Source organism: Liolophura sinensis, chromosome 7, assembly GCF_032854445.1.
Source record: "Liolophura sinensis isolate JHLJ2023 chromosome 7, CUHK_Ljap_v2, whole genome shotgun sequence".
Classification (NCBI taxonomy): Eukaryota; Metazoa; Mollusca; class Polyplacophora; order Chitonida; family Chitonidae; genus Liolophura; species Liolophura sinensis.
The window spans coordinates 51,951,336-51,976,933 of NC_088301.1; the positions used below are offsets into that span (position 1 = coordinate 51,951,336).

Below are 25,598 nucleotides of genomic sequence, written 5' to 3' on the forward strand. Positions count from 1 at the left end.
GCTTTGATGACTTTGTGTGAAGCAGAATGCTGTGTAAGGGTACATAGGCCATAAAGTTTAACTACCTCTGTTGTCATTATTTTTTTATTTGTGTAATTATTTATTTGATTGTCTTACGTTGTACTCAAGAATATTTCGCATACACAAAGGTGGCCAGCATTCTGTTGAGAGGAAACCGAGCATAGGCCAGACTCCTCTGTTGTGAAGTAGTAAATGACCTAATTTGCAAACTGATTCTGAAAGCTCTATGAAACTTACAAAGGTGTTTTGAAGTTCGTTTGGAAGGTAGGATGGTATCCTATGGGAGAGAAGTAAGTTTTGGTAACAAAAAGTATATTTTATGACATTTATTTGCAATCAAGTATACAATTTTTCGGGCAAAATTTTTGGTGATTTAGGCGACAGCAGTATTATTTTGTGTTTTATGAGTGTGCCAACACTAAAAATTAAAAAAATGGAATAAAAATAAAACTTTTTTAAAAAGTCCACCTTTTTATTTTTTAATTTTTATTTAATCATCTTTTGGATGATTACCATTTTCCTGATTTTTCCAGTCCTGTAAATGTCTTCAGCAGGAAAAATTACCAAGATGATCTGCATTGTACAAAAGTTTCATTTTTAGTTTCATATCATTCTGCGACATTGAGAAAACGTTTAAAACGACAAATAAAATTGGTGTGGCCTCGCTGTAATTTAAGATATTAATTGTCAGATACAGATGGTAAACAAAACGCTGGTGTCTGGTGTTTGTGACAGTTTTATGGCCACTAGATAAATATACCCTGTATGCTGATAAATTGTTTACATGAAAACCTTCCGGGCATACCGGTTAGATATTTGGCTTTGGTCATCAAGGAACAATACTGACGATTAAAGCCAAACATAATCCAACAATGTCATGAAAGTTACGATATATTCAAGGACTTTGGTAGGTCCCACATTCTACTGTACATTATTTTAATCACATTATAAAGAGAAGTGATTTATTCATTTATTTTCATTGTTTCATGCGGTAAACAAGAATATTTCACATATATGACGACTGCCAGCATTATGGTGGTGGGTTGCTGGCAGTGAGCCATTGTGCTGTGCTTGCATGCGGTAGCACGCTATGGAGGCCCCCAGAAGTGTTTTTTTGGTAACTTTAAGCTTTTTGTTTAGCTCACATGTACACCTGCAAGAACCATATTTGCAAAAACAAAACACTTCAGAAATAGTCACCGTTTTGGAAATAGATTCCACTTCTGAAGCCTGCAAGGGTTAGATCAATGGTAATAGTTCTCTGACAGTATCTACAGACAAATTTTCTTTTTCTTTATATCATAATCTTACAGACAAAAGTTCTCCCACAGTATCTACAGACAAAGGTTCTCTAACAGTACCTACGGACAAAAGTTCTCTGACAGTAACCAGATAAAAGTTCTCTGACAATATCCACATACAATTTTTCTCTGAGGGTATCTACAGACAAAAGTTCTGCGACAGTGTTTACAGACAATTGTTCTCTGACAGTATCTACAAATAAACGTTCTCAGATTGTATCCACAGACAAACGTTCTCTGACAGTATCTACAAACAAAAGTTCTCTGGCAGTATCTACAGACAAAAGTTCTCTGACAGTATCTACGGATAAATGTTCTCGTGCAGTTTTCACAGAAAAAAATTTCTCTGACAGTGTCTGCAGACAATGAATGAACAATGGACGTCCACAGACAACATTCTTATGATGGTGTGCACAGTCAAAAGTCGTGCGACACTGTCCATTGACAAAAGTAATCTGAAAGCGCCCACGTGCATTATCTGACATTGTTCGCAGACTAAAATCCCCTGCATGCAGAGTGTCCAAGGGGAAAATTCCTCAGACAGTATCCACAAACGAAATTCCAGTCCATAGACATACGCTATAATTCTGACAGTGTCATCAGATACCAATTTTATAAGCAGCATTATCTGTCGACTGAATAAAACTACTGGAACAGTGTCTACATATAAAAGAAATCTGGTTTTGCTAAGATTCAGATAAAAGTATTCAAACAGTATCGGGGCATAACAGATCTGTAATACTAGCTAAGCCTGTAAGTCTTAAATTCTTTTCCAGTTGGAATCAAGGCAAAACAGAATTTTTTTCGTGTGCGAATGCAAACCGTAACGGTTAGGTCAGCCTCAGTATAAACGCTAATGTTTCTAAGATAAACTAAACTTCGACGCTTAGTAAGACTGTGGTATCTTATTTGAATCCATGGGTATGTGTATTATCCCATGCGTATATAGCAAGCCTTCACTGCAGTAACGAGCAGAGTGTCTTTACAGTAAAATTTGCTGTTGCGATAAATTGCAGTGAATTTTTTGTAGATAAACGGCTCTCCTCTGTAAATTTACAGACAGTTACTTAGATATACAGTAAGCGAGATGCCGTAAAAATAAACATGGACTTTACCATTTTTTTACAGCCAGGTGCTCCAAAGGTAAGTTTCTAATAACCCATCTAAGAAACGCGGGAGTACATGTTCTTGTAGTATAACGAATGTGTTTCGATGAATCGAATTAATTTATCAATTATTTGGGTTTAATCTTGCACCGGCAATATTTCAGTCATATCGTGACGAAAACATGTTAAATCCAAGAAAGAATTGTTTTTCCATACGAGAATTATAACATCTAAAATTAATAATAAACACAGACTTTTAAAACCCGCTGAAAAAAGTGAAAAATCACTGAAAAAAAACAACAACAAATCTTTAAGAACATATGAAATATAGTTCTTGCCCATCAATGTTATTATATTTATATTAAGTGCACCACCGCCAGCAAACCTGTCAAGGCATCAGATCAAAAGACACACGGAGCACACCTGAATCTACGCGTCCAAACAGACGTCAACCAGGCCAAGCTTGTCTATTCTTTCACCACAGAGACCCAAGGGCGACATGCAAGGAATCGATTTCAGTTGGCTAAACAGTCAAGGTTTACGAAAAGCGGTTTTCACGCAGCTAAAAATGAACGTTTTCATCGACTTGTGTTGTTAATGATCAAGATTTACGAGTTAGCTGTAAGCTGTATACCTTCCAATGCATGAAAGGTGTATTTTGCGTTTAGAAGTAGGCCCTGTATTTACAACATCGCTTATTCGGTCGACACTACGACAGAGAAAGACGCAATATATTGTGCTGGATTAACTGGTTTAGTTTTGTCACATATTTTTGTGCCTATAGTCTTACTATAGGTAGCACCCTCTATCTATAGGGAATAATGAATAAATGAATACACAAAGTCTGCTGAAATTTAATTGTGCTCATACAGTGTGGATGTGATCAATGATGGAAGCACGCAGTGGCAATGCTATCTGAAGGAAGTGCTCAAGTAGTGTGGATGTGGTCACTGAGGGATACAAGCAATGGAGATGTTTTAAGGGAGGTGCTCATACAGTGTGGATGTGATCAATGATGGAAGCACGCAGTGGCAATGCTATCTGAAGGAAGTGCTCAAGTAGTGTGGATGTGGTCACTGAGGGATACAAGCAATGGAGATGTTTTAAGGGAGGTGCTCATACAGTGTGGATGTGATCAATGATGGAAGCACGCAGTGGCAATGCTATCTGAAGGAAGTGCTCAAGTAGTGTGGATTTGGTCACTGAGGGATACAAGCAATGGAGATGTTTTAAGGGAGGTGCTCATGCAGTGTGGATGTGATCAATGATGGAAGCGCGCAGTGGCAATGCTATCTGAAGGAAGTGCTCAAGTAGTGTGGATGTGGTCACTGAGGGGTACAAGCAATGGAGATGTTTTAAGGGAGGTGCTCATACAGTGTGGATGTGATCAATGATGGAAGCACGCAGTGACAATGCTATCTGAAGGAAATGCTCAAGTAGTGTGGATGTGGTCACTGAGGGATACAAGCAGTGGCAATTTTCTGTTGTGGAAGTGCTCATGAAATGTATATGTGGTCACTGAAGGAAACACGCAGTGGCGATGTTGTCTGAATAAAGCGCCCATGAAGTGTTGAGGTGGTCACTGAGGAAAACACACACTGAGGAGTCCACGCAGTGGAGATGTTCTAAGAGAAGTGCTCATACAGTGTGGACGTGACTGATGCGGGAAGCACGCGATGACAACGTTATCTGAGTGAACTGCTCATCCAGTGTTGATCGATGCCTGAGGGAGTGTTCATACGATGTGTTTGTAGTCAATGAGGGAAGCACGCAGTGGTAATGTTATCTGAGGGAAGTGCCTCAAGCAGTGTGGATGTGGTCAATGAGGGAAGCACTCAGTTGAGATGTTCTGAGGGAATGTGGTCACTGAGGGAAGAGCGCAGTGGGGATGTTCTGAGGGAAGTCCTCATACAGTGTGAATATGGTCATGCATTGTCTCTAGCAAGTGCTCATGTTAATAAAGGCACGCAGTGGAGATGCTCTGAGAGAAGTGACCATATAGTGTGGATGTGATCAGGGGGGAATTAAGCACGAAGTGATAATGTTTGGGGGAAGTGCTTATATGAGGAGCGTTAAGTCAGTTACTGCAGCACCCAGTGGCAATGTTGTCTGAAGGAAGTGTTTATACGGTGTGGATGTGGTCAATGAGAGAAAAGAGCAGCGGTAATGCTATCTGAGGGAGGTGGCCATGCGGTGTGGATGTGCTCACTGAAGGAAACACGCAGCTGAGGTGTTCTGAGGGAAATACTAATACAGTGTACTGTTGATATAGTCACTGAGAGAAATACGCAGTGGTAATGTTATGAAGTGAAGTGAAATAAAGTGAACATGCAGAATGGATATGGTCACTGAGGGAAACACGTAGGGGAGATGTTCTGAGGGAAAAGTCAATACCGTGTGGATGTGGTCACTGAGGGAAACACGCAGTGGCAATGTTGTCTGAAGGAAGTACCAATGCATGGAATGTTTTAAGGAAAGTGCTCACACAGCGTGGATGTGATCAGTTAAGGAAATACGCAATAGCAATGTTATCTGAGGGATGTTCTCATGCAGCGTGGTCACTGAGGAACACATGCAGTGGCAATGTTGTGTGGGTTAAATGCTCCGGCATTGTGTGTTTACTCAATCAGGGAAGCACACAGGGTTAAGGTCATCTGAGGGAGTGCCCATGCAGTGTGGATGCGGCCACTGATGGAAGCACGCAGTTTTATTCTTGTGCTTATACAGTGTGGGTATGGTCACTGAGGGAAGCACACAGTGGAGATGCTCATAGAGAGTGGGTATGGTCACTGAATGAAGCACGCAGTGGTGATGTTGTCTAAAGGAAGTGCTTATACATACTTATGTGGTCACTGAGAGATACAAGCAGTAGAGCTGTTCTGAGGGAAGTGCTCATACAGTGTGGATGTGGCCACTGAGGGAAGCGTACAGCGGCAGTATTGCCTGGGGAAAGTGCTCACACAATGTGTGTGTGTATGCAATCAGGGAAGCTCGCAGTGGCGTAATGTTGTTTGAAGGAAGTCTTGATACGGTGTGGATGTAGGAATGCTCATGAAACAGCGAAACAGATAGTGGCTATATATTCCGAGGGGAGTCTTCATACAGTGTGGATGTGGTCACTGGGGGAACACACAGTGGGGATGTTCATTTTCTTTAATTAAACATTTGTGAAAAGATTTGTACATATGTAAAATAACTTTTTATATGTATAAAAGAATTTTACAAATGTACAATAAACGTTTAATTTACATATACAAAGAATAGGACATATGTACAATTTCTTTTAGGCGGAAGGCATATACAATCAGATAATAAATCCACCTGAAGAAGGAGAAAGTTTATAGTAAACTTTTTTTTATCTGAAAGCTAGTATGGAACTATACGATGGAACTATATGTAATATATTATGCAATATTATAACACCCATGATTTTTAAATTTTGAAAAGTAGTATTTGTACCTTTACTTACCAGGTAATTAATACAATTTAGTTGGTACAGCCAAGTGCTCTTCATGTGGTCGCTGCTGCTGTACTTATATAGGTGTGATCATATGTATATAGGGAAGTATATACTTACTACGTATCGACTAGTATAACTTAACGGAGTAAGGTCCATGTGATGTACTTATGAAAAAAAAAACATGAATCGTGTAAGAATGTATATAATCTGAACAAATTGATAAAAATAAGTGGTCGTAAAAAATAGATGTGCATGTTACACGTTTACAGTGAGAAAAAGTAAACATTCATTCTCAATATAGACCATATGTATGTGCTTACGCATTGTTGTGAAAATGATCTCAAAATCGCAGAAAGCAGACGACGGTTAACCCCTGTTCAAATATTCGTATCGGTCGCAGTAGATTCCTCATTTATAGGACACACGTAGGGGTCACACTGCCACAACTTTTTCGTCTCATGCTAAGGCGAAAGCCTTGAACTAGCCTGGGGCAAATTCATGACCCCGTCTCAACACAGTGCATTCAAACTTGGCTGCTGTGGCTCTGACTGACGACACGACGACGGTTCGCCCCCTCACAGGAAATTTCTCTTGTGTGTGAACATATAGTTTCGTTCATAATTAGCATCTGCTGAGGTCACTGAACTATGTAAGTAACCCCTTTTTATTCATTACTACAAAATAGCCGTTTAACAATGTAGTTCGGGTCGTATAGAACAACAGCTATGTACATGTATGAATCTGCTAATTCAGTCTATGCTGAACTATAACCCTTATACAGCTGAGCTAACTTCTTGGATATAACGCATAGAGATAGGAGCGTGCGTAGACCCTCTATAGGCCTACCTGTCTGGCTGCCCAAAATTGTTTTTCATCTTCAAACAGACATACAGCCTTCCATTAGTGTTGACTTCCCTACAAACTTGAGGATGGAAGAGTCTCCGAATGTACAGACAGAAAAGACCGTGACCGTGACTAAATCCGTCACCGTGAAGAAGACGGACGATCCGAATGAGACGGCCACGCCCACTGGGATCGACAACCCAAAGGAGGTGACGGCAAGCCCCGTCTACACCGACAACCCTATGAAGACGGTGACGGTCAGATCCGCGGACACCGACAACCCGGAGGATGCGACCACCCCAACGGAGAAGGCCCCATCGGAGGAGACAGAGTCCACGGAAACGACGGAAGGAACTACCCCTACCCCCAGCCCAACCCCCGGGCTAAGAGTGCTAATTGCTGTGGACGATAAACCTCAATCTAACGATGCCCTGGAATGTAAGTTAAAAGTTGCAGATTGCATGAGACAGGTTTGAGGACCCATGTACTCGATTCTTCTATAGAGGCTGACTGCCTGTATAACCACTGGCTACAAAGAGTCTGTAACATGCATACACTCGGCCTTTTTTTTACATGTATCTTATGATATACAAGCATGTTTGTATATGTATAATACGTGTATGTATGTATGTATGTATGTATGTATCAGCTCGACTGGAAGAGGGGATGACCCAGACATCTGAGCTGGCCTAATCTTGATAGTGGTCATATCAGATTCAATATATATCAGCTATACATGTATATAAAGAACACCTGCAGATGTGTGTTCTGTATGAAACTTGTATTTATGCTGTGGTTCTGTATCATGACATATGTAAGAAATTTCTGCGTGCATGATCTTAACATGTGCGCGGTTTGTATTCTCCAGTTGAGATTACGAACGAGTAAATCAGTGAAATAGTTGCTGTAAATGGACAGAATAATGCATATATACTGTATAAGTGGACAAATATTTGACCTACATTTGCCATGCCGGTAATTGTTCGCATGAAATTATAACCACGTGGTAGTTATATACTTTATAATATTGGACTACCCAGAGCATGAGGCATTTGACATTTACAGAGGATCAGAGTCAATGATACATAACAGAAATTCACGAGCCAAGAATAGGCATACAGCCATGTCATTGTTCCATTTCATCTAATGATACGATCTCACCAGAGCCATTCAGTCAGAATGAATGTTGTTTTACCAAGAACAGACAGTTAACAGTTAAAAACAGCAGAATGATTTTATTAAGTTACAAGAAGGTGGATAAACCAGGACCGTGTACAATTCATTTTTATTACATAGTTTGTTAAGCGATATACATGTTTATCAACACCTGCATATGTATAGCCTCCCATCTATGTATTATCCCACTAGCGTAAGGTAATGATGAGACTATCTTTAAAAAGTTTTTTTCTTCTTTCTGTTGGTGTTTCTTTTAACTAGCAATCGAGCACTATACGGCACAATTATACGTGTTTATACATTTATATCTATTTCTTATACTTCAGGGTATGCCAAGAATATCCACAGGCCCAACAACGAGGTACTACTCGGCCATTGTTCAAATATCAAGATGCCAGACTACAATGCGAGTAAGAGTGACCTAATGATGCGTGTCAGTCATAGCATGCATGCACTTTATATGACCAGTGCAAACTATGTCCACGTATGTAGTAACGGCTGAATTTCTCTGTACTTTGATCTTCCATTCAATTAATCAGCAAGGTAACGGTAAACGTTATACAAATCCCCTCGCTAGTAATGACATGTCACTAAATGCTTGCATGTGACATCTCGTGTTATATAATAATAGACCTTAAATTTTGAAGGGGTGATAAGTTTTACTCCCTATGTACACCTCGCCTTACATTAAAGCTTAATGAGATAGAAGACAATATGCATAGCTTTACCTACATTCCTCTTTATGCATATAATTAATCTGAATTTATGATATTCCCCTTAGTACATGTTGTGTAAGCTGCATATGCACTAGACTTGAGAACAACTCGGCCATTAGGTCAGAGTAAAAGAATCGTTCAGGTAATTAATATGCACAAAATCTAAACTTAATTTTCAGTGTCTCCGTCACTATATAATAATCTTTGATGATGTTTGCATATATAGGAATTATATCAGAAAGATCAGAAGAAAATGCCCTTAGCATTATTCTGAATGAATTTCCCACTCAAGTTACAATATTTCTCCCCTTATACATATTGTGTGTTATGGAATAAAAGTTTGACAGTCATTGGACCATGATAGATTGGTGTAAACCGAACTTTTTCAAAGAAGTTAGCCCACAAGTTCCCCGTTAAGGTGTAATAACCATGCGTCAGATCTGATGAATGTATTAGAACAATCGATTACTTGGGTATTTTGTATTGTCGACACCAAGTTTAACAATGATTGGCCAGTGAACTGGGATAAAAATGGACCCTATCAAAATGGTTAACTGGACATGCAGTCGGAACCTGGGAATTAATACATTTCCACCAATTAAATACGAACGCGAGGGGGCTTAATAATGGCATTACTCAAGCTATATATATTTCCTTAATTGTGGAAAAGGGAGCCGAGGTTGTTAGCGTGCCGGTGCCACGCAATGATCAAGGAGCCCCTCCCCAATGTGGTCGCTGGTTTCCTCTCCGGCTGTATGCGCGGGAAGGTCTTGCAGAAACCTGCGGATGGTCGTGGGTTCCCCCGGGCTCTGTTCAATTTCCTCCCTCCATAATGCTGACCGCCAACGTATAAGTGAAATATTCTTTAGTATACGGCGTCAAACACCAATCAAATGAATAAATAAATAATTGTGGAAAATGTTATCATATACAGACACACATACATACACTTTCACCCTGAGCAAGTTTACGTGATTTTATAGGCTCCTAAAACATTCTGGCTATATATTGTCAAGTTATAGGGTAACATGATCTGTATTGGTCAGCATTAGCTATGACTACACAGTGTGAGCAATTCTGGGCCAGGGACGCCTAACAAACGACAATTAACATCATGTTTTACCTAATTCTGCTTAAGCCCTGGTGCCAGTGGTGTGTGTAAGTTACTACTTTTATACGGTTTACATAAATAGTTAGAATTAAACCCTAAATGAGATAAAGCTTGTTCGATCATGGGTTTGTCTGACCGAATGTCATGCAACTACCACACTGTTGTCGCCGCTTTAGTTTTATTATCCATACTGTAGTCTTTTGTTTTGTATAGATGCATGTGTTAGCTCAATACTTATATTTAAATACTATATTCGACTAATAGCTTGCTGTTTCCTGCATCAAGATACTAACCCCTAAGGCTATGTGTGGAACCATTATGCTGAAGAGGTTTGTGCATTAAGTACAAACACGTAATTCTCTCTGTTTATTCGTGTACTGGCCGCAGTGTTATACAAATCACTTCGGAAACAGAAGAACATTTCAATAGTTTTAATAATGACTTTTATAATATATTCTCTCTTATAAATTAAAACGCCGGTTATACTTGTGAAGTTGAATAAACTATTATTTTACTAATTTTACGTGCATCCGTCTGTATGTATGCACCACCATATAACAAAGCAGTTTGTCGACTGGAAGATGGTTTTGACAAATTGCATTGATTCTCGGAAGGCCTCTAAAATTGTAAATACAAAGTCATGTAAGAAATGTAACACAGCTTACCCTCCTATTTTGTACTTTCTTGTCATCTGCGGGTAACACAAGCTCTGACTGATGTTTCTCATATGCAAGAAATGCGCACTGCTACGCTATCCTTTTGCAAGCACTATTATCTCCTTGTAGTAAAGATTTCCTCGAGAAAAATACTGAATACTTCGAATTTCATGGCAAAGTTTTCAAAACGTGTAAGATAAGCATTTCATTGGGTAGTGTTCAGCTAATTGTAGTTTCGAGCTCCCTTACAGTAATACTGTACACAAATATACCTTACACTCACCAACACCCCACAAATAATGAATATGTACAAATTCCCTTTCCAATTCAGGATTTTAACCTGAATCTGGTGTGTCCCAACCTCTGAAATGCACCTTTAGCAAATAGAAGACGGTCCTTTCTGCACCTAAATATAAGCACCGTTTAGATATATACACGTAACCAAGTCTATAGCCTGCAGAGGCCGTTATATACGTTGCAAGGTTTAACCAGTCAAGCCTTTTGGCTGTGGAAAGAGCACAACACCCCAGTTAAATCAAAACCAACAATATCTTACAAACAATCTGGGACAAAAGTTTATCGTTGTTTATTGTTACTGAGGTAGTCTTAGACAAATGTCCAAATAGGATATATCGTCGTACCATGCATTCGTAAGGTTTTCCTTTTCATCCAGTATAGCAGAAAGCTAGGACAAGCCAATGCATCCAGGAGAAATACCCAATAAACTATCAGGAAGACTTGTAATTACATCCTTTTCGTTTTTCAGGCCCAGGTTTGGTGAAAGAGGTGATGTTTAAAGCAGAGACTCAAGATTCTGAAATCGGCAGAAAAGCGAACGAGGTTCTTGCAAAGCATGGGGTAAGCCATCTTTCATCTATAAATATACTTTGAAAAAATTCTGATAAAAATAAAACTTGTCAAGTCGATCAGTCAATAGATTTATTGGAAAGCTATCGATAAAATAATCAGTGTTAATTAATTTAATCCTACAATAAACATTACAAAATATAAAGTATAAATCTTTTGATTTTATCATGCAGCATTGCCCAATACAATATGTACTCATCAGCGAATTCAGATTACTTCATTCCCTTTATATTTTTTTTTAGTTTTCAGGAAAGTTTATCACTTTGTTGGGGAAGCCGGCCGAATCAATTGTTGATGCGGTGCAAGAGAGACACGTTAATTTGGTGGTCATCGGAAAACGGCACATGGGCAAACTGAAGAAGAAGATCAGCGGAAGCGTCAGCAGTCACGTGATTAGTCATGCACACGTCCCTGTCCTTGTGTGTCCAGAGCCAAAAAAAGATCACAAACATGACAAATGATTTGGTTCCGCAGCACTTATACTCAGCGCCTGTATTTATTTTCTTGCCACCCTCAAAGGATGACTGTCATATTCATCATTTCAGGATCACTTTCCGTCGAAAACTGATAATCATTGTGGTACGGAATCTGTAAATTGATCAGTATATATATAATTGCATTTGGCGGAATACTTTGTGCGCAGTTTTACATTTTTTATAAGTTTCTTATATTTTTGAAGATATTCATTTATGCTTATAACAGATTCTTATGTCTGCAACCGCCTGCGTAACCTGGTATAACGCAATATGATGGTTAGGTGTGCATGTTAAAGATTTGTAATCTCACTAAAAATGCTGACATGGCAGACTAGATGAATTTGGAGTTGGTGGTAGTAGTAGTTATCGTGTGAAAGGCGAAAACTACCAGTGTGTCATTTTCCTGAAAACTTTTCATGCCAGGGTATCTCTTATTAAAAACTTATATATGTTTCACGACATCGTCAGCATGAACAGAGGAGATGTCTCACTGTCTACGTAGTCTGTATGCTGAACAGTATACATAAATATAGTACCGTATATAAATGACCGTAAATGGACTGGCTTTGTACATTGCAGGCTATACAGCCATTTGGAAGCAAAACATTGCATTTGCTAAACATGACAAATCCAGTTTTCATATGTAGCATTCATATCTGTAATCGAGCCCGTATAATTTCAGCATTGTATCTTGCCAGTATTATATTAAGTCAACCATTTGCTTCACTCGAAAAACTAATACATAAGATGGTAATATACCAAATCTAAAACTCTAGGCAAGTGTTGCACGTCGTACGCGTACACTGTTCACTACTGCTGGCAACATCCATAAAATATCCATTGCTTGTGTAAAGTGGTTTCAGGTACACGACACACTAAAAAGTATAGCTAGGTGGCATGCAAGTGATGTATGTGTTGTGTGTGTAGCTGCATCGTATGATGACATGTTTTCTCTGAAGTGCGAAATGATTACCAGGAGCAGCCCGGTATAGGTCAAGGACAAACCATTTGTTTCGCTGCGTACTTGTGTGCATGCTGGATGAAGGTAGTTGGCTATATATGCTTAGGTGGTTTCGTGTTCTGTATAGGCTTATGTACAGTGTGTGTTGTGAAACAGGAGTCTGCTAACTTGAGGGTATTATAATTTATGTATATATATACACTTATAAATGATACATTCCTGAATTTCGAAAGCCATTGACAATGTAACTGCGGTGCATATGGATTCCGTACGCTATGATGTTATTACATGTAATGTGTATTTGACAAACAGCATATAAAGTGTTTGCTTACTTTTCATACATTCTGGTTTGTCATTGTGTATATAGGTACGTATAAAAAACATGCTCTTTTGAAATAGCAAATATAGCTGATATTCCACAACCTGGACTTTTGTCCTCAGAACCTACGATGATCTCGTGGGTCGAGGTGGATTTGCATTCCGTATGGATATGAAGAAGGGGAAATTTGTCTGTTTTTACGCCGCACTGCAAGACAGCTTGAAAAGGATGTCTGTTAAACCTATAGGGTGGTTGCCGAAACAGGACCATGCATGGACGGTAGAAACATTTCACAACGACTTGTGCCGATGTGAAATCGCGGTTCGTGGATAGATGCTTGTCTTTATTAGTGACTATATGACACACAATATGTGGGCTCAAGCCTTGGGCAGGGAATTTGTCCTTTCTCTAGCTCCCAGTGCTAATGTGACCATTTGCAAAGTCTAAACTTTATTAAAGACCACGTTCATGTCTTCCACCAACACGTAGTAAAGATAGTCGGTGTTTGCCAAAGGTTGGTGGTTTACCTCCCCCCTCCCCCATGCAGCAACCCCGTGTTCCCTCCACCCATAAAACTTATTTCCGTCATATATAATACAATCTTATCAATAAATAAATAGATAAATAAAACCGCAGCCAGTCCATTGGGGTCGGCCAACAATTGGTTTTGTAGAAGAATACATTAAAAACGGCTTAAGCGAGCGCACCAGACAAAATAAAACATACCCTACTTGAATACATATATCTGCAAGGAGATCAAGAGCTTCCTTCAGCGTCAACCACCTTTACTACTAGAAGGATACGCTTCATGCGCAGAAAGATATCCACTGTTATATTTGCTTATTTGATTGGTGTTTTATGCCGTACTCAAGAATAATTCACTTTTACGACTGCGGCCAGGATAATGGTGAGAGGAAACCGGGCAGAACCCGGGGGAAACCCACGGCCATCTCCAAGTTGCTGGCAGACCTTCCCACGTACGGCCGGAGAGGAAGTCATCATGACCTGGACTTGAACTCACAGTGACCGCAGTGGTGAGAGGCTCCAGGGTTATTACGCTGTGTTAGCGCGCTATAACCAACTGAGCCACGGAGGCCCATCGACTGTTGTAATAGGCCTATACAGATTATCCAGTGGTTCTGCATATGGCGCATTAGTGGCATTTTCACACCAGTATTTGCTATATAGAACGAGATATGCAGCTAGACACATTTCAAAAGCGATACTGATAATGTAAATCTGGACAAGTCTTCTTCACACTATGCATGGTATATTGTCTAAATTGGTTTGTTGGTTTTAAGCCATTCGTATACATTTAAAACATTAAAGAAATATGCATATGCAGTTTGAAGTCCAGATAAAACAGTATTTATAACTTTAGTCTGTGCATAGCTGGTGATTTTATGGCATTTATGAATTTATGAATTTATAGTGACAATATTTGCGCATGCACACCGAGGAGATACCTGAGTAATCCATATGCATGGCACTCTTAACAAGTATGTCCAAGGTATTCAAACAGATACTTTTATGTGTTTAAAATTGTACAGCCAGTATTCTAATTGATAAATATAAAAACTATACAGTTTCCCAGTCAGACCTCTTAGAAAAGTCTAATCTCGAGGAACTCACCATGATCCAAACGTTCAGCCCAAACGTTCATGAGAAACGCATTGCGTTAAATTTACCTTTACCATTCTTAATGCCAACGGATGACAGGGAATGAAAAGTCAATGTAGAGCATGCGTTTGTACGGTTTTCATGACTCGTTGCTTAATTCAAGTGAAATAATATTGCCACGATATTAAATGATTGATTGCAGTTAAGACGTGGGAGTAAGATATACCTAACCCGTAAATTTTAAAGGACAATACCAACGAAATTTCACCGGGGTTGAGTTATACAGATCTTTTTTCACCAAGTCATACAACCCGCCACTCCACATGAGTCAGTTTCAATACAAGCGATTAAATGACTAATGTCTCAGACGGAGTGAGTGAGTGCTTGGGGTTTAACGTCGTGCTTAACAATTTTTCCGTCATATGACGACGAAGAAATGCTTAGAGTGCATGTAATGTGCCTCCTTGTTGCAGGACGGATTTCCACCGCTCTTTTATCTAGTGACTGAGACGCCTTACTGAAGGCAAGTAAGCAGCCCCGCCCGAGCCATTATACTGATACGGGTCAACCAGTCGTTACACTATCACCTTCATGCTTTAAGGTCTTAGGTTTGACTCGACCCAAGATTGACCCTGATTCTACCGCTCCAGAAGCGGACGCTCTACCAACCGTACTATCGGGGCCGGTGTCTCAGAAAGAAGTGATGCATGTGTTGATTGAATGGGCGGTGCAGCAACAACGTAATACTGATGTCAGCATACACAGAATGGTTGTGTGGCAGTCGGTGTTCTGTAGCTATTTGCCAACAAGAGATGTTTATGCATCCCTGACACCGACGATTTTTCATACATCGTAATTCTACACTTACTTGTCATGAGACTGTTTCTCTGGTGTATAACGTCAGCCATTATTGTTTCTTTTCCTTATTATTATGTAGCTACTCATAAATTTGTGATTTGTGGAGTATAAATAATTGTTTTGCTGTGGAAATTGGTATTGCCGTCATACTTTTTGTCATCAGGGACAGCTGTGTAGATGATGCGAATGGCCCTAACTATAGGTACACGGCGCTTACAGTTAAAGTATAAAATTGTTACCCCGGTAATGTGTAGCCTTATAAAGTCATAAAAAGCGAAATGAAAGTACATATCTGCTAGCTGTAATCACTTTGAAATCATTATGGCATCAAAATCATCTAGAAAGCTATATATAGTAGGGGTTATCGGACGCATTCTCCACGCTGGATTTTCTTGGAAGAAAGCAACGCGTAAATTGTGTCGCTTGATCATTTTATTTATTTATTTATTCGATTGGTGTTTTACGCCGTACTCAAGAATATTTCACTTATACGACGGCGGCCAGCATTATGGTGGGTGGAAACCGGGCAGAACCCGGGGGAAACCCAAGACCATCCGCAGGTTGCTGAGAGACCTTCCCACGCACGGCCGGAGAGGAAGCCAGCATTGGCTGGACTTGAACTCACAGCGACCGCACTGGTGAGAGGCCCCTGGGTCATTACGCTGCGTAGCGCGCTAAGCGACGGATCGTTTTACGATTGCATTTAAATTGCTCTCGGATCAACTCTTCCCCATGTCTGTTCATATTGTATATATACTAAAAAATGGTATAATATACATGAATGGACGTCGTCAGAAGATACTGATAACGCAGATGAATTTATTCACTTCTCAAAGAATTCAGGAATGTCCCATTTATAACGGTATTAGTTAACACTGACTGTTATCCGTACAGGTGATGCCAAGTCGACCGTTTGTTTGTACAAATTATATACGGGCTGTAGTAAGCCTTGGCCTTGGCACGGCGGGTTGGTATGGGCCTTTCCTTCATGGGTGTACACTATCGTGGAGCTGCATGTCTCGGACAGAGTAAGCAAACAGCAGAAGCACACCGAGCCCCGACAACCACGTGCCTGCTACAGTGGAGGAACTATAGGGAGTGAGCGACCTCAGATCTACTTTTCCACGCCTCCGGCAGTATCTTTTTCTACTGCCAGTCATCAGCCACAAATTTTGGCGCCGAACGCCGTTTGCTGCAATCCTGGATGGAGAGCTGGCCTACCCATGCCAAGTAAACATCAGAGGGACTGGCCCATACATTCTCACACGGATGTACGAACTTTAATAGATGCTCCACGTGGGTGTGGGATGAGGGGTGATGAGAAATGAGGCCATCGGACGAGAGATCCACTGGACATGGCGCAGACTGGCGGACTGTCCAGCCGACTCATGCACAGAGGAAGGTTTCGGACTCCATACTCCCGTAAAACAAATCGGTGGCTACCCGCCGCTTTAGCTTACTACTATGGACGCGAGCCAGGTGCAAGGAACGAAGTTGTCGTACTGGCCTTAGGGATTGACCAATATCTGCAAGCAATTTTTCATAGCTTGGATTTTAAAAAGCAAGGATGCATTAATGCCTCCCACTTCGAAGCCTTTTGTGAAGTCCTGGAATTGCATGAAGAATCGCTGGTGAGTGATATTCCAGAGAAAATGTCATTTCGCGAATTCCATGCTCGCCTTGGGGAACACTTCGCTGGTAAATATGGACAGGAATACAAACCACCTAATGTCAAGGTGGAACAAGAGGAATACGTCTCTACTTCTGTTCGAACTAAGGAAACCATCCAGTTAATCTCACAATCTTCTGATGCGGAAAAACCCACCAAACCTAAGTTTGGGACATTTCCCAAAGAGATAAAAGTGTATAAAAAGTGCAGTGTCAATTCCTTAAATATTCTTGACTACCCCACAGGAAGTTTGAATCGAAATCCGAAATGGTCAAAGAGAGATACCCAGCCTAAAGTGCTTTCAGATGCGGGTAGTCAGGAGAACAAAGTTCTTCAAAGTGAGCCCACAATACCTGCAGATGGAGTCTGTTTTCTGAAAAGGTCAAGCAATGAAAACTCCTTCAAAAATTCCTACCGCGAGGAAAGCGAATGTCTACGTGAAATTATTGAAGACTTGAGAGGTGCTTTACAAAGCAAAGATGCTGAATGTCTAGCGTGGCAGGTAGCTCTGAAACATGCTCAAACTGTGTCCCGCTCAGCTCGGACTTTTGCAGGAGACACTGCCAAATGTAGCGCACCCATGGAACACGGCGTATTAAATCCCCCAAAGTCCAGCAAGTGGACAGACTCAAGTAGAACAGTCGTGCCGGGATATTTGAAGTCTGCCTCAAAAGAGCCAAATGGTATCGACATGGACGTTAAAGAAATGGCTTCAAATAACAAGGGTCAGGAAATCGCCAAGCTTGTATCATTGGTTAATCATTTACAGGCGGAATTAAATGAAACTTACAAAGAATTGACAAATTTGGAAAATCACAATAAGTTATTGATGGATAATTTGGATACCTTGGCTAAGAACTATGAGATGACACGCCGGCTCTTCGAGGTGGCTATAGTGAAAGTAAAAGACCTGGAAAGAGAAGTGTCAACAATTCCCTGTCTTAAAGATACAATCGCATATCTACAAGAAGAAAGAGACGGTCAGATAAAAGATCGATCCAGAAAAAGGTAATTCATTACATAACACATACATGCTCACGTACGCGCGATAAGAATTGTAGGCCTACCTGTATGCGGCTTTTCAAACAAAACTATAGATTTTAATGCTTTCTTTCTTACGGCTACCTATATTGAGTATATGGTGAATAAATAATATGTTCAAATTTCTGGCCTGTAACCCAGAAAGACATTATAATACATATGCTCTTTCCTTCGTATTCCAACACATGCATACAAGATAAGTTTAAGGTGTCTTGTAGAAACTTTCCATCACAATTTCCCACATTTAGAATATGGTTAACTGCATTCTAAATGCAGCTTGCGTTACTACTGACACGGTGTCCTTGCGGGTGGTAAGGTATGGAGAAGTACTTACGAGAGCTATCTATATACACGTAAAGGTCGACAGAGAGATAATCAAGAAAGAGTTAAGCTTGTAATGCTTGCGTATGGGGCTGCTGAGCTGCACATACCCCACGGTTAAGTTATTATCTGGAGGCGGTCAAATTTCTTCTGCTCCCGAGTTCAACAGCCCATCAAATCCACGTTAACGAACCAAGCTGCAACGGTATTTGTGTTCCTGCTCTGTCGGAAGCCTCTCTACTTGAAGCACATTTCCCCACATCTGTGCTAAGTCTATCAGCATCCTCTCACATGCGATAGTCGCTTCAAAGCCTTTCTACAATGGGGGGCATTATGAGGTGACTAGTGCTGGAAATAAACCACGAGAAAGAGGGCCCAGGGGAGACAGAAAACTCAATTATAATGTGAAAGATATTCCAGTAATACATGTCTTCTCTTCCAGCACTGTACACTCGTTTTAAGACGGCACAGTAGCTGGTAACAAATGCCACCCAGGTTTTTAAGTTTGGTGCTAATGCAGTCACCACCCCCTATAGAGAAATTAAGAAAAAAAATGGGTTGAATTATCAATTGACTGCATATTGAACTTCAGACTTCAAATTATATTTCCATTTATGCAAATTTGTAATGAATTTTACATGAATGTATAACAGGTTAGTAAATAATTCAACCCAGCCACTTATAAAACTGCTTATAAGAACAAAATAGCTAAATAATGTAGGTTAATATAAGTAATGTTCAAAACTGCAAATTACAAAATAATGGATTCTGCATGGAAACAGGGTCAGCTAAAAACCCAGATGCAATTAACCTGTCATTACCGTGACAACAGGTGCCAGATAAGGATAGTCAGTTGGTTTACAACTTCATTACTACAGAAACAACCAGCGGTTTGCACACTCTAGACAGTCAGGGCCGCAAATAGACCACCAGACTATCTCCATTACCGCAAGACACATGCAGCTTAACTGCATGCAGGCACAGGTGTGTCTTGTTAACGTCTTCGAATGATCCTTTAAGGGTTGCTCCTCCCTCTTCCCAAATCCATTTCAGTAAGGTTAGAAGGATAGCGCTGGCATGTCGCCAGTAGTGGTGATTTAAACCAAGTGTTCTCGATGCATGCTGTTTATCTTATCTTCTGCAATGGCGCGACCTGTTCGGCCATGGCATACGTCTGCCGATATAGATACTAACACCACAGAAACGCAACACACTTGGGCACAATCGGCCGTTAACTGCGTGTACGTGGAATGTCTCTATCTGTTGTTCTAAAAGCATGTTATAACATCCTGACGACAGAAGAAACAAAAAGGCAGTGAGCATATAATTGGAAAAGAAATGTAGTCAACTCCAATTACATTTACTTCCCTCACATGAATGAGTTTTTCAACGAAATGGAAGAGGAAAATAAATTAATTCTGTCTGAATCTTGGGATACTTGATTAGAACACAAAATGGTTCACTAATACAGTGTATGTGAACAGTGTAACATTGCTGCAAATGGCGATCAACATAATACCATTGTTTTTAGTACTCTGCGGTGCAACAAAACAGTGAATTGCCATGTATGTCTGGTATTGTATGGTTTAACTGCAATACACATTTATAAATCAATGGCGTGATTATTTAATGAGATACAGCAGACAGGAAACGGTCCCTTGTATACTAGTATCAGTGGCTATTAACGTGGCTCCGTTAGGTCATGTCTTACTGGCCACGTGCCACATTACGTTTATGACCACCTTAGAAAGAAGAGCACTAGTTTGTTAAACGTAATTCACCATCTAAGGAGAAAGTCTATAGTGCTTGATCAAGATTCAGACAAGGCAAATGTAAATTGGTTAAAGGGTTTGTACTATAGCATATTTTATGATTGTTGACATTTGGTATACGATTGTTTGTTTCAACACACGGGTTAATCCACGCATGTTTATGTGACCAGGTGCAAACGTACCAACGTTTTATCATATGTGATGCAAAAGTTCATGAATAATTGTCTAAATAAGCCCAGCCAGCTAACATGTCGTTTTCTACCATTTCCCCTGTTTGTAGATTTAGATCTCGATCAAGAGGTAACAAATTTGATGACGTGATGGCTTTTATCCGAAGAGGCCGAGTTCATTCGAGAAGCACCGATCGAAAATCTCCAATGGGTTCTAGTCGAAACTCTGTTGCCAGTGAAGGTAAGCTAGGTACAGGAACAATTTTTTTCACTTGTCTTCACCTATCAGCACTTTTGCAAAGTATTTATATGTATCAGTGTTTGAAATTTTGAGGAAACGTTAACAACTCGGTAACATATGGAAACTAAGCTTTTTCATGCAAGTGATCTTCCTACAGTGCTACATATATATGAGAAATACATAGCTCATACCACCGACTGCTTGCAAAGACTCATCTTATACGTCAGAAGATGATCTTCTTAACGAAAGGTAATTTTCTTTCAGCAACTCCAATGATATGCTCTAAAACCATTGTCGACTCCGGTGTAGGCTATACATCTGTGTCGTCGCTTCGAGTCATGCAATTTCTATCCCTCTTCATGACATAGCCATAATTTGGACCGAACGTGATTCAGAAAAACACAGAAATCAGAGAGGATTGTAGAACTTTTGCGAAATTTATGAATGTATTTTATACATGATTTTAACGAGAAACACAGCATGATATTGAGTAAACCTATTTTTATACTTTACACAGAGACTATTTTCTGTAGAGACGTTGAAGGAAAATCAGGTAAGAAATACTTTCGCGAATATCGTTTATTTGTTGATATATTTTCATTTTATAGAACTTGATTAAAGATATGAATAATACTACTTAGATACTATGTTTGCATGCATATCCAGGCGTTAGTATTGGTCAGTCTAGGTGAATCCACTATACTTCTTTCAAGAAATATAGGTAGAATTCTGCTTCTTATAGCTCAGCCGTAACATTACGCGTGACCTATACAGTTGCCATAGAAACCTATATATCTCGAATGTTAATCAGGCCATGGCGTAAATTTATACAGGCGAATACTGTTTCGAGTAACTGGCCCCTGACTGAAGACATTATCCGGTCGTTTTCTCATGATATTTAAATAACCATGGAGATGAAGTTCATGATTTGATTGCAAACTAGGACTACCCACATTTACTTTAATTTTGAAGAGGTAGATTGTAGATACCAGAGACATCAGGTGTATTATTCCATCTCGATAATTACCATCCGACTCCCACGAATTATATTAGTTTGGTTATCTGGCACAAAGGCCATGTCTACAAAATGAGTAGAGGCCGATAAACTTATTCGACTTTGTGTGCAGCAGTTGGTGAGATGCGTACATACGGCTATGCTTACAGTCAGCTTTGTCAACTTTTACACACTGCACACATTATAGGAGGCCTACGTTTATGTGAATCATTTCTTGAATTAAAGCCTAAAACATTACGGTTTAAGTCACATTCCTGCGCAGTGCATTGTACAATGACATTAGACACTTAAGCTTATATAACGGATTTATTTATTTATTTATTTATTTGATTGGTGTTTAACGCCGTAATCAAGAATATTTAACTTATTATATGACTGATCAAACATTTCCAGCATACACCTGCCCTTAAAGATAGGGATGACATGCAGGTTCTTGGAAGCAAATAGCTCTTCAGACGAAGGTTTCGTTCACGCAAATTATGGTTGCTTAGGCATTTGAAGGCGATACATACATCACACTAGTATATCAGGTTATAAGGGTGATTAGATATGTTGTCGGACAAGGCTGACAACCGCGTACGAGCTCGTTTGCGAAGTTGACATTACCGTACGTATATCATGTAGACAAACTTAAATGGATGCAGATGCCTGCTGGGTTGTTATATCGTTACGGCATCAAGCCCACAGGCCTATTACCTTATGTGCATGTACTTCTTCAGCTAATTGGGATGCTGATGGTGAGTTGGGTAACAGTCTTTCCTCTTTGAAGTGGCTAACTGTCTTCCTGAAAAAGAAAACACAGATAGCCTACATGTCTCATAAATTCATATAAACGCGCGATAATTAAGCAACTGCTAGCATTCCTTCCGTCACGCCTGGCATAATCAGTCGCAAAACTTCAAAGTACTCCACATCTGTAATGGACTAACGTTTCTCCCAAAAAAATAGGTTGCAGTCGAAACGGAACTTATTATTGCTAGCGATGTTGAATTTAACGCAAATCTATATAAGGTACTTGGGGGAGCGAAACATTAAAAAAACACAGGGGAGAAACATTAAGTGGAAAATTGTCAGCTAGACCTCTGAAAATTAAGAATGTGTCCATACAGATGGCAGGCCTAATTCTTTAAAAAATTCATAAACTTTGCTATAACGATGACAATGGCCATCAAATATATGTTTATATGCGTCAAATACATGCAGACCTTAACAGAAAAAACACAAAACAAAAATTGGAAACACTATTTCGCTTCACTCGTACCCCACGTACGTATATAAAAATCAAAACAGGGTTCGGTGCCGTCACCGAAAATAACTGTGTTTTCGGGTTATAGAAATTGCTCGTGCTTAACTGACTAATATAATTGACATATTGGCACCTTCGGTTTTTCTCACTGTGCGCGAGTTTACTTAATTTGAACAGCGATATACGGGTTATGCAAAAAGTATTATGCTTTTTAAACTGTATGTGACATACTTATACTGCATATCGATGCATATATACATTTAGTCTAGTCTTTGTATATCCCCTTAAAGCGAGTAAGTCAGTGAAATGTATCCATTAATCATGCACTGAAATGCATGGTTGACACAGTCAGTGTCTAGCACGCATGTACAAATGCTTCACCATTTTCACAGTTTCATGGAAAATATTTAAAACTAGAAATTAAATTTACCCTCCATTGTCTCAGCATTTGTCGGGTTACAAAGCATATACATGCATGACACTTTGAAACGTCCAACATAAATGTAGTTATGGTTCATAAAAATAAAACTGCTACTAAACCGATATTCCAACTGATTTCACAGGGTCTGACGAAGAGTATGTACATTCTGTGGGGGTCTCAAGGTGGGGCTCCCGCATGTCGGCATCTCAAGAGGAATCGATTACGATGTCAAAACTTCAGGAATGTTTGACGTCGTTGAATGGTCGACTTTATCAGATGTCTGAAGAGAAAAGGCGACTTTTGGACGAGCTTCAGTGCTGTAAACTGCGGAATAATGAAAGCCGGAAAGAGCTAGAAGGAGTGGAAGCGGAGAGGGCACGACTGTCCGTTATAGAAGAGAGGCTTCAAGAGTCAATAACGCTGCTTCGATTCCTTCGAGGAAAGGTAATAAACACAGCAAGTGAAATTATTGCTGTATGTCACTTAATGAACTTTGAACAATGAATTTTATAGAAGACAGTTCATAACGTCAAATTTGACCACTAAATTGTGTACATACAATACTACAAACCTGTTTTATTTCGTAAACATGTTAATGCTTTTGTTTCTTAAGACAGAGAAAATTCCTTAAATCTGAAACGAATTTCGTGGAATTTTTTTTTTTCTCTGTGAAAACCAATCTCCGATTTCTGTATATACACATACCATATGGAAGAGAGGAATCGATGGGCACAGACATGCATGGTGGGGAACAGTACTTACCTCTTTTTAAGATAACCAGTAATAAATGTCAATTTGCTAAATTATATTCAAAGTTCTTGAGCCGTCGGACGTTGGGGAAGTTTCTGCTTGACGTGGTGGACGAAAGTTACGACGACCCAAGAGAAGGTAACTCTTGTTAAGAATTGCGGATGTAGTGACACCCAAATTTACATGCCTAATAAAATTCACCGGGTCCGTACAATACCGTTACTAAATATTCACTGATAAGATCCAATCTGACCATACTACCTCTTTGTAGGCAGACAGAAAATGTATATCTCATTTCCTCAGCATAGCGTGACAGTTTGTCATGACCAGTTTGAGTTGTACACCCTTAACATGCAGTTGGGTTCGTCTTAGTGTTACTGTTAATCATGAAAGAAACAATATTGTTCTGTATTTATTTATTTACTACATATTTATTTCACTGTTGTTACTCTGTACTCAAGAATATTTTGCTTATACGACGGCTTATACGAAAATCCACGACCATCCGCAGGTTGCTAAAAGACCTTCCTACGTATGGTATTGTTCTGTATATTCCCTACATCCTACATGGATGTATCCATACCTGATAAAATCTCAGACGTCCATTTGTCTATTTCAGAATTCGTTGCTGATAAGTTTGTGGAGAAGCTCTTGAAGAAACTGACATCCAGTGAGCTTTTGAAAGAGGAGACATACCAGAAACTGCCTTATTCCCACTGCCCGAAATTTTCTTTACCCACCTACTATGGTGACTCTTCCGGAAAAACCTTGTTTAAAGAAACAGAGACATTATGTGTTCTGTAACAAACACCACAGCATGTATGCAGGAATTAGATTACACATACAAATCTTTCCTTTTATTAATTCTTGCAGCGCCAGATTCTTCTCCAATTTTGATCGAATTATATTCGAGAGGAGAAGGATCTCATGAAGCTCATCAAAGGTATGAGCTGAAACTTTCGAAAATCCATAGGCGTACTTGGAGAATCTAATACGTAGTCCTACGATTTGCCCCACTTCCTTTGACAAAAAATGTATTGACCTATCCAATATAGTTTTGTTAGAAAGAGACATGTACTGTTCATGTATATGTGGGTGCAATGTGGAAATCATGTATATACATATATATATATAACACCATAGCGCACATCACTATAAAATCACAAATGTTTCTGTGTTGTTTTGTTTTTATCTAATAAACCTTATTACGATATAGTTTTACTTGACGACACCTTCACTCTTTGAAGTCAATATTTTGAAGTCACGACAAAGGCGTCAAGTAGGACTAATGAAGACATTTGTTTATTTAAATGGTATTATAAGTTACCCGCATGTTGAAAAGGGTATATAGGGATTTAAATCCTGGGTGTGAAATTTTAACCCTGAGTCGCTGGCAATGAAAGCAGCAAAACGTTCATCGTAGAATTACTCCACACTTCGCCGAGTTTTAGAAAACTTCCT

General features: G+C 39.7%; 2 protein-coding genes across 4 annotated transcripts; both read left to right on the forward strand.

Moving 5' to 3' along the window:
- The first annotated feature begins 5,534 nt into the window (after positions 1-5,534).
- LOC135471231 (universal stress protein Sll1388-like) lies at positions 5,535-12,962 on the forward strand. Of its 2 annotated transcripts, XM_064750359.1 has the most exons (5): positions 5,535-6,537; positions 6,774-7,169; positions 8,234-8,317; positions 11,157-11,248; positions 11,500-12,962. In XM_064750359.1, exons 2-5 carry the CDS (start codon positions 6,818-6,820, stop codon positions 11,716-11,718), a joined length of 747 nt encoding a protein of 248 aa, XP_064606429.1. In that variant the 5' UTR covers positions 5,535-6,537; positions 6,774-6,817; the 3' UTR covers positions 11,719-12,962. The 2 variants fall into 2 exon arrangements, with proteins under 2 accessions (XP_064606429.1, XP_064606428.1); XM_064750358.1 differs by having other exon boundaries at positions 5,535-7,169.
- A 3,791-nt stretch (positions 12,963-16,753) lies between these two features.
- On the forward strand, positions 16,754-25,351 carry LOC135471506 (uncharacterized). Of its 2 annotated transcripts, none has more exons than XM_064750767.1 (6): positions 16,754-18,168; positions 20,575-20,714; positions 21,223-21,258; positions 23,530-23,831; positions 24,203-24,275; positions 24,757-25,351. In XM_064750767.1, the coding sequence occupies exons 1-6, from the start codon at positions 16,847-16,849 to the stop codon at positions 24,939-24,941; spliced, it is 2,058 nt and encodes a 685-aa protein (XP_064606837.1). In that variant the 5' UTR covers positions 16,754-16,846; the 3' UTR covers positions 24,942-25,351. The 2 variants fall into 2 exon arrangements, with proteins under 2 accessions (XP_064606837.1, XP_064606838.1); XM_064750768.1 differs by having other exon boundaries at positions 20,575-20,705; positions 24,757-25,349.
- Positions 25,352-25,598: the final 247 nt, after the last annotated feature.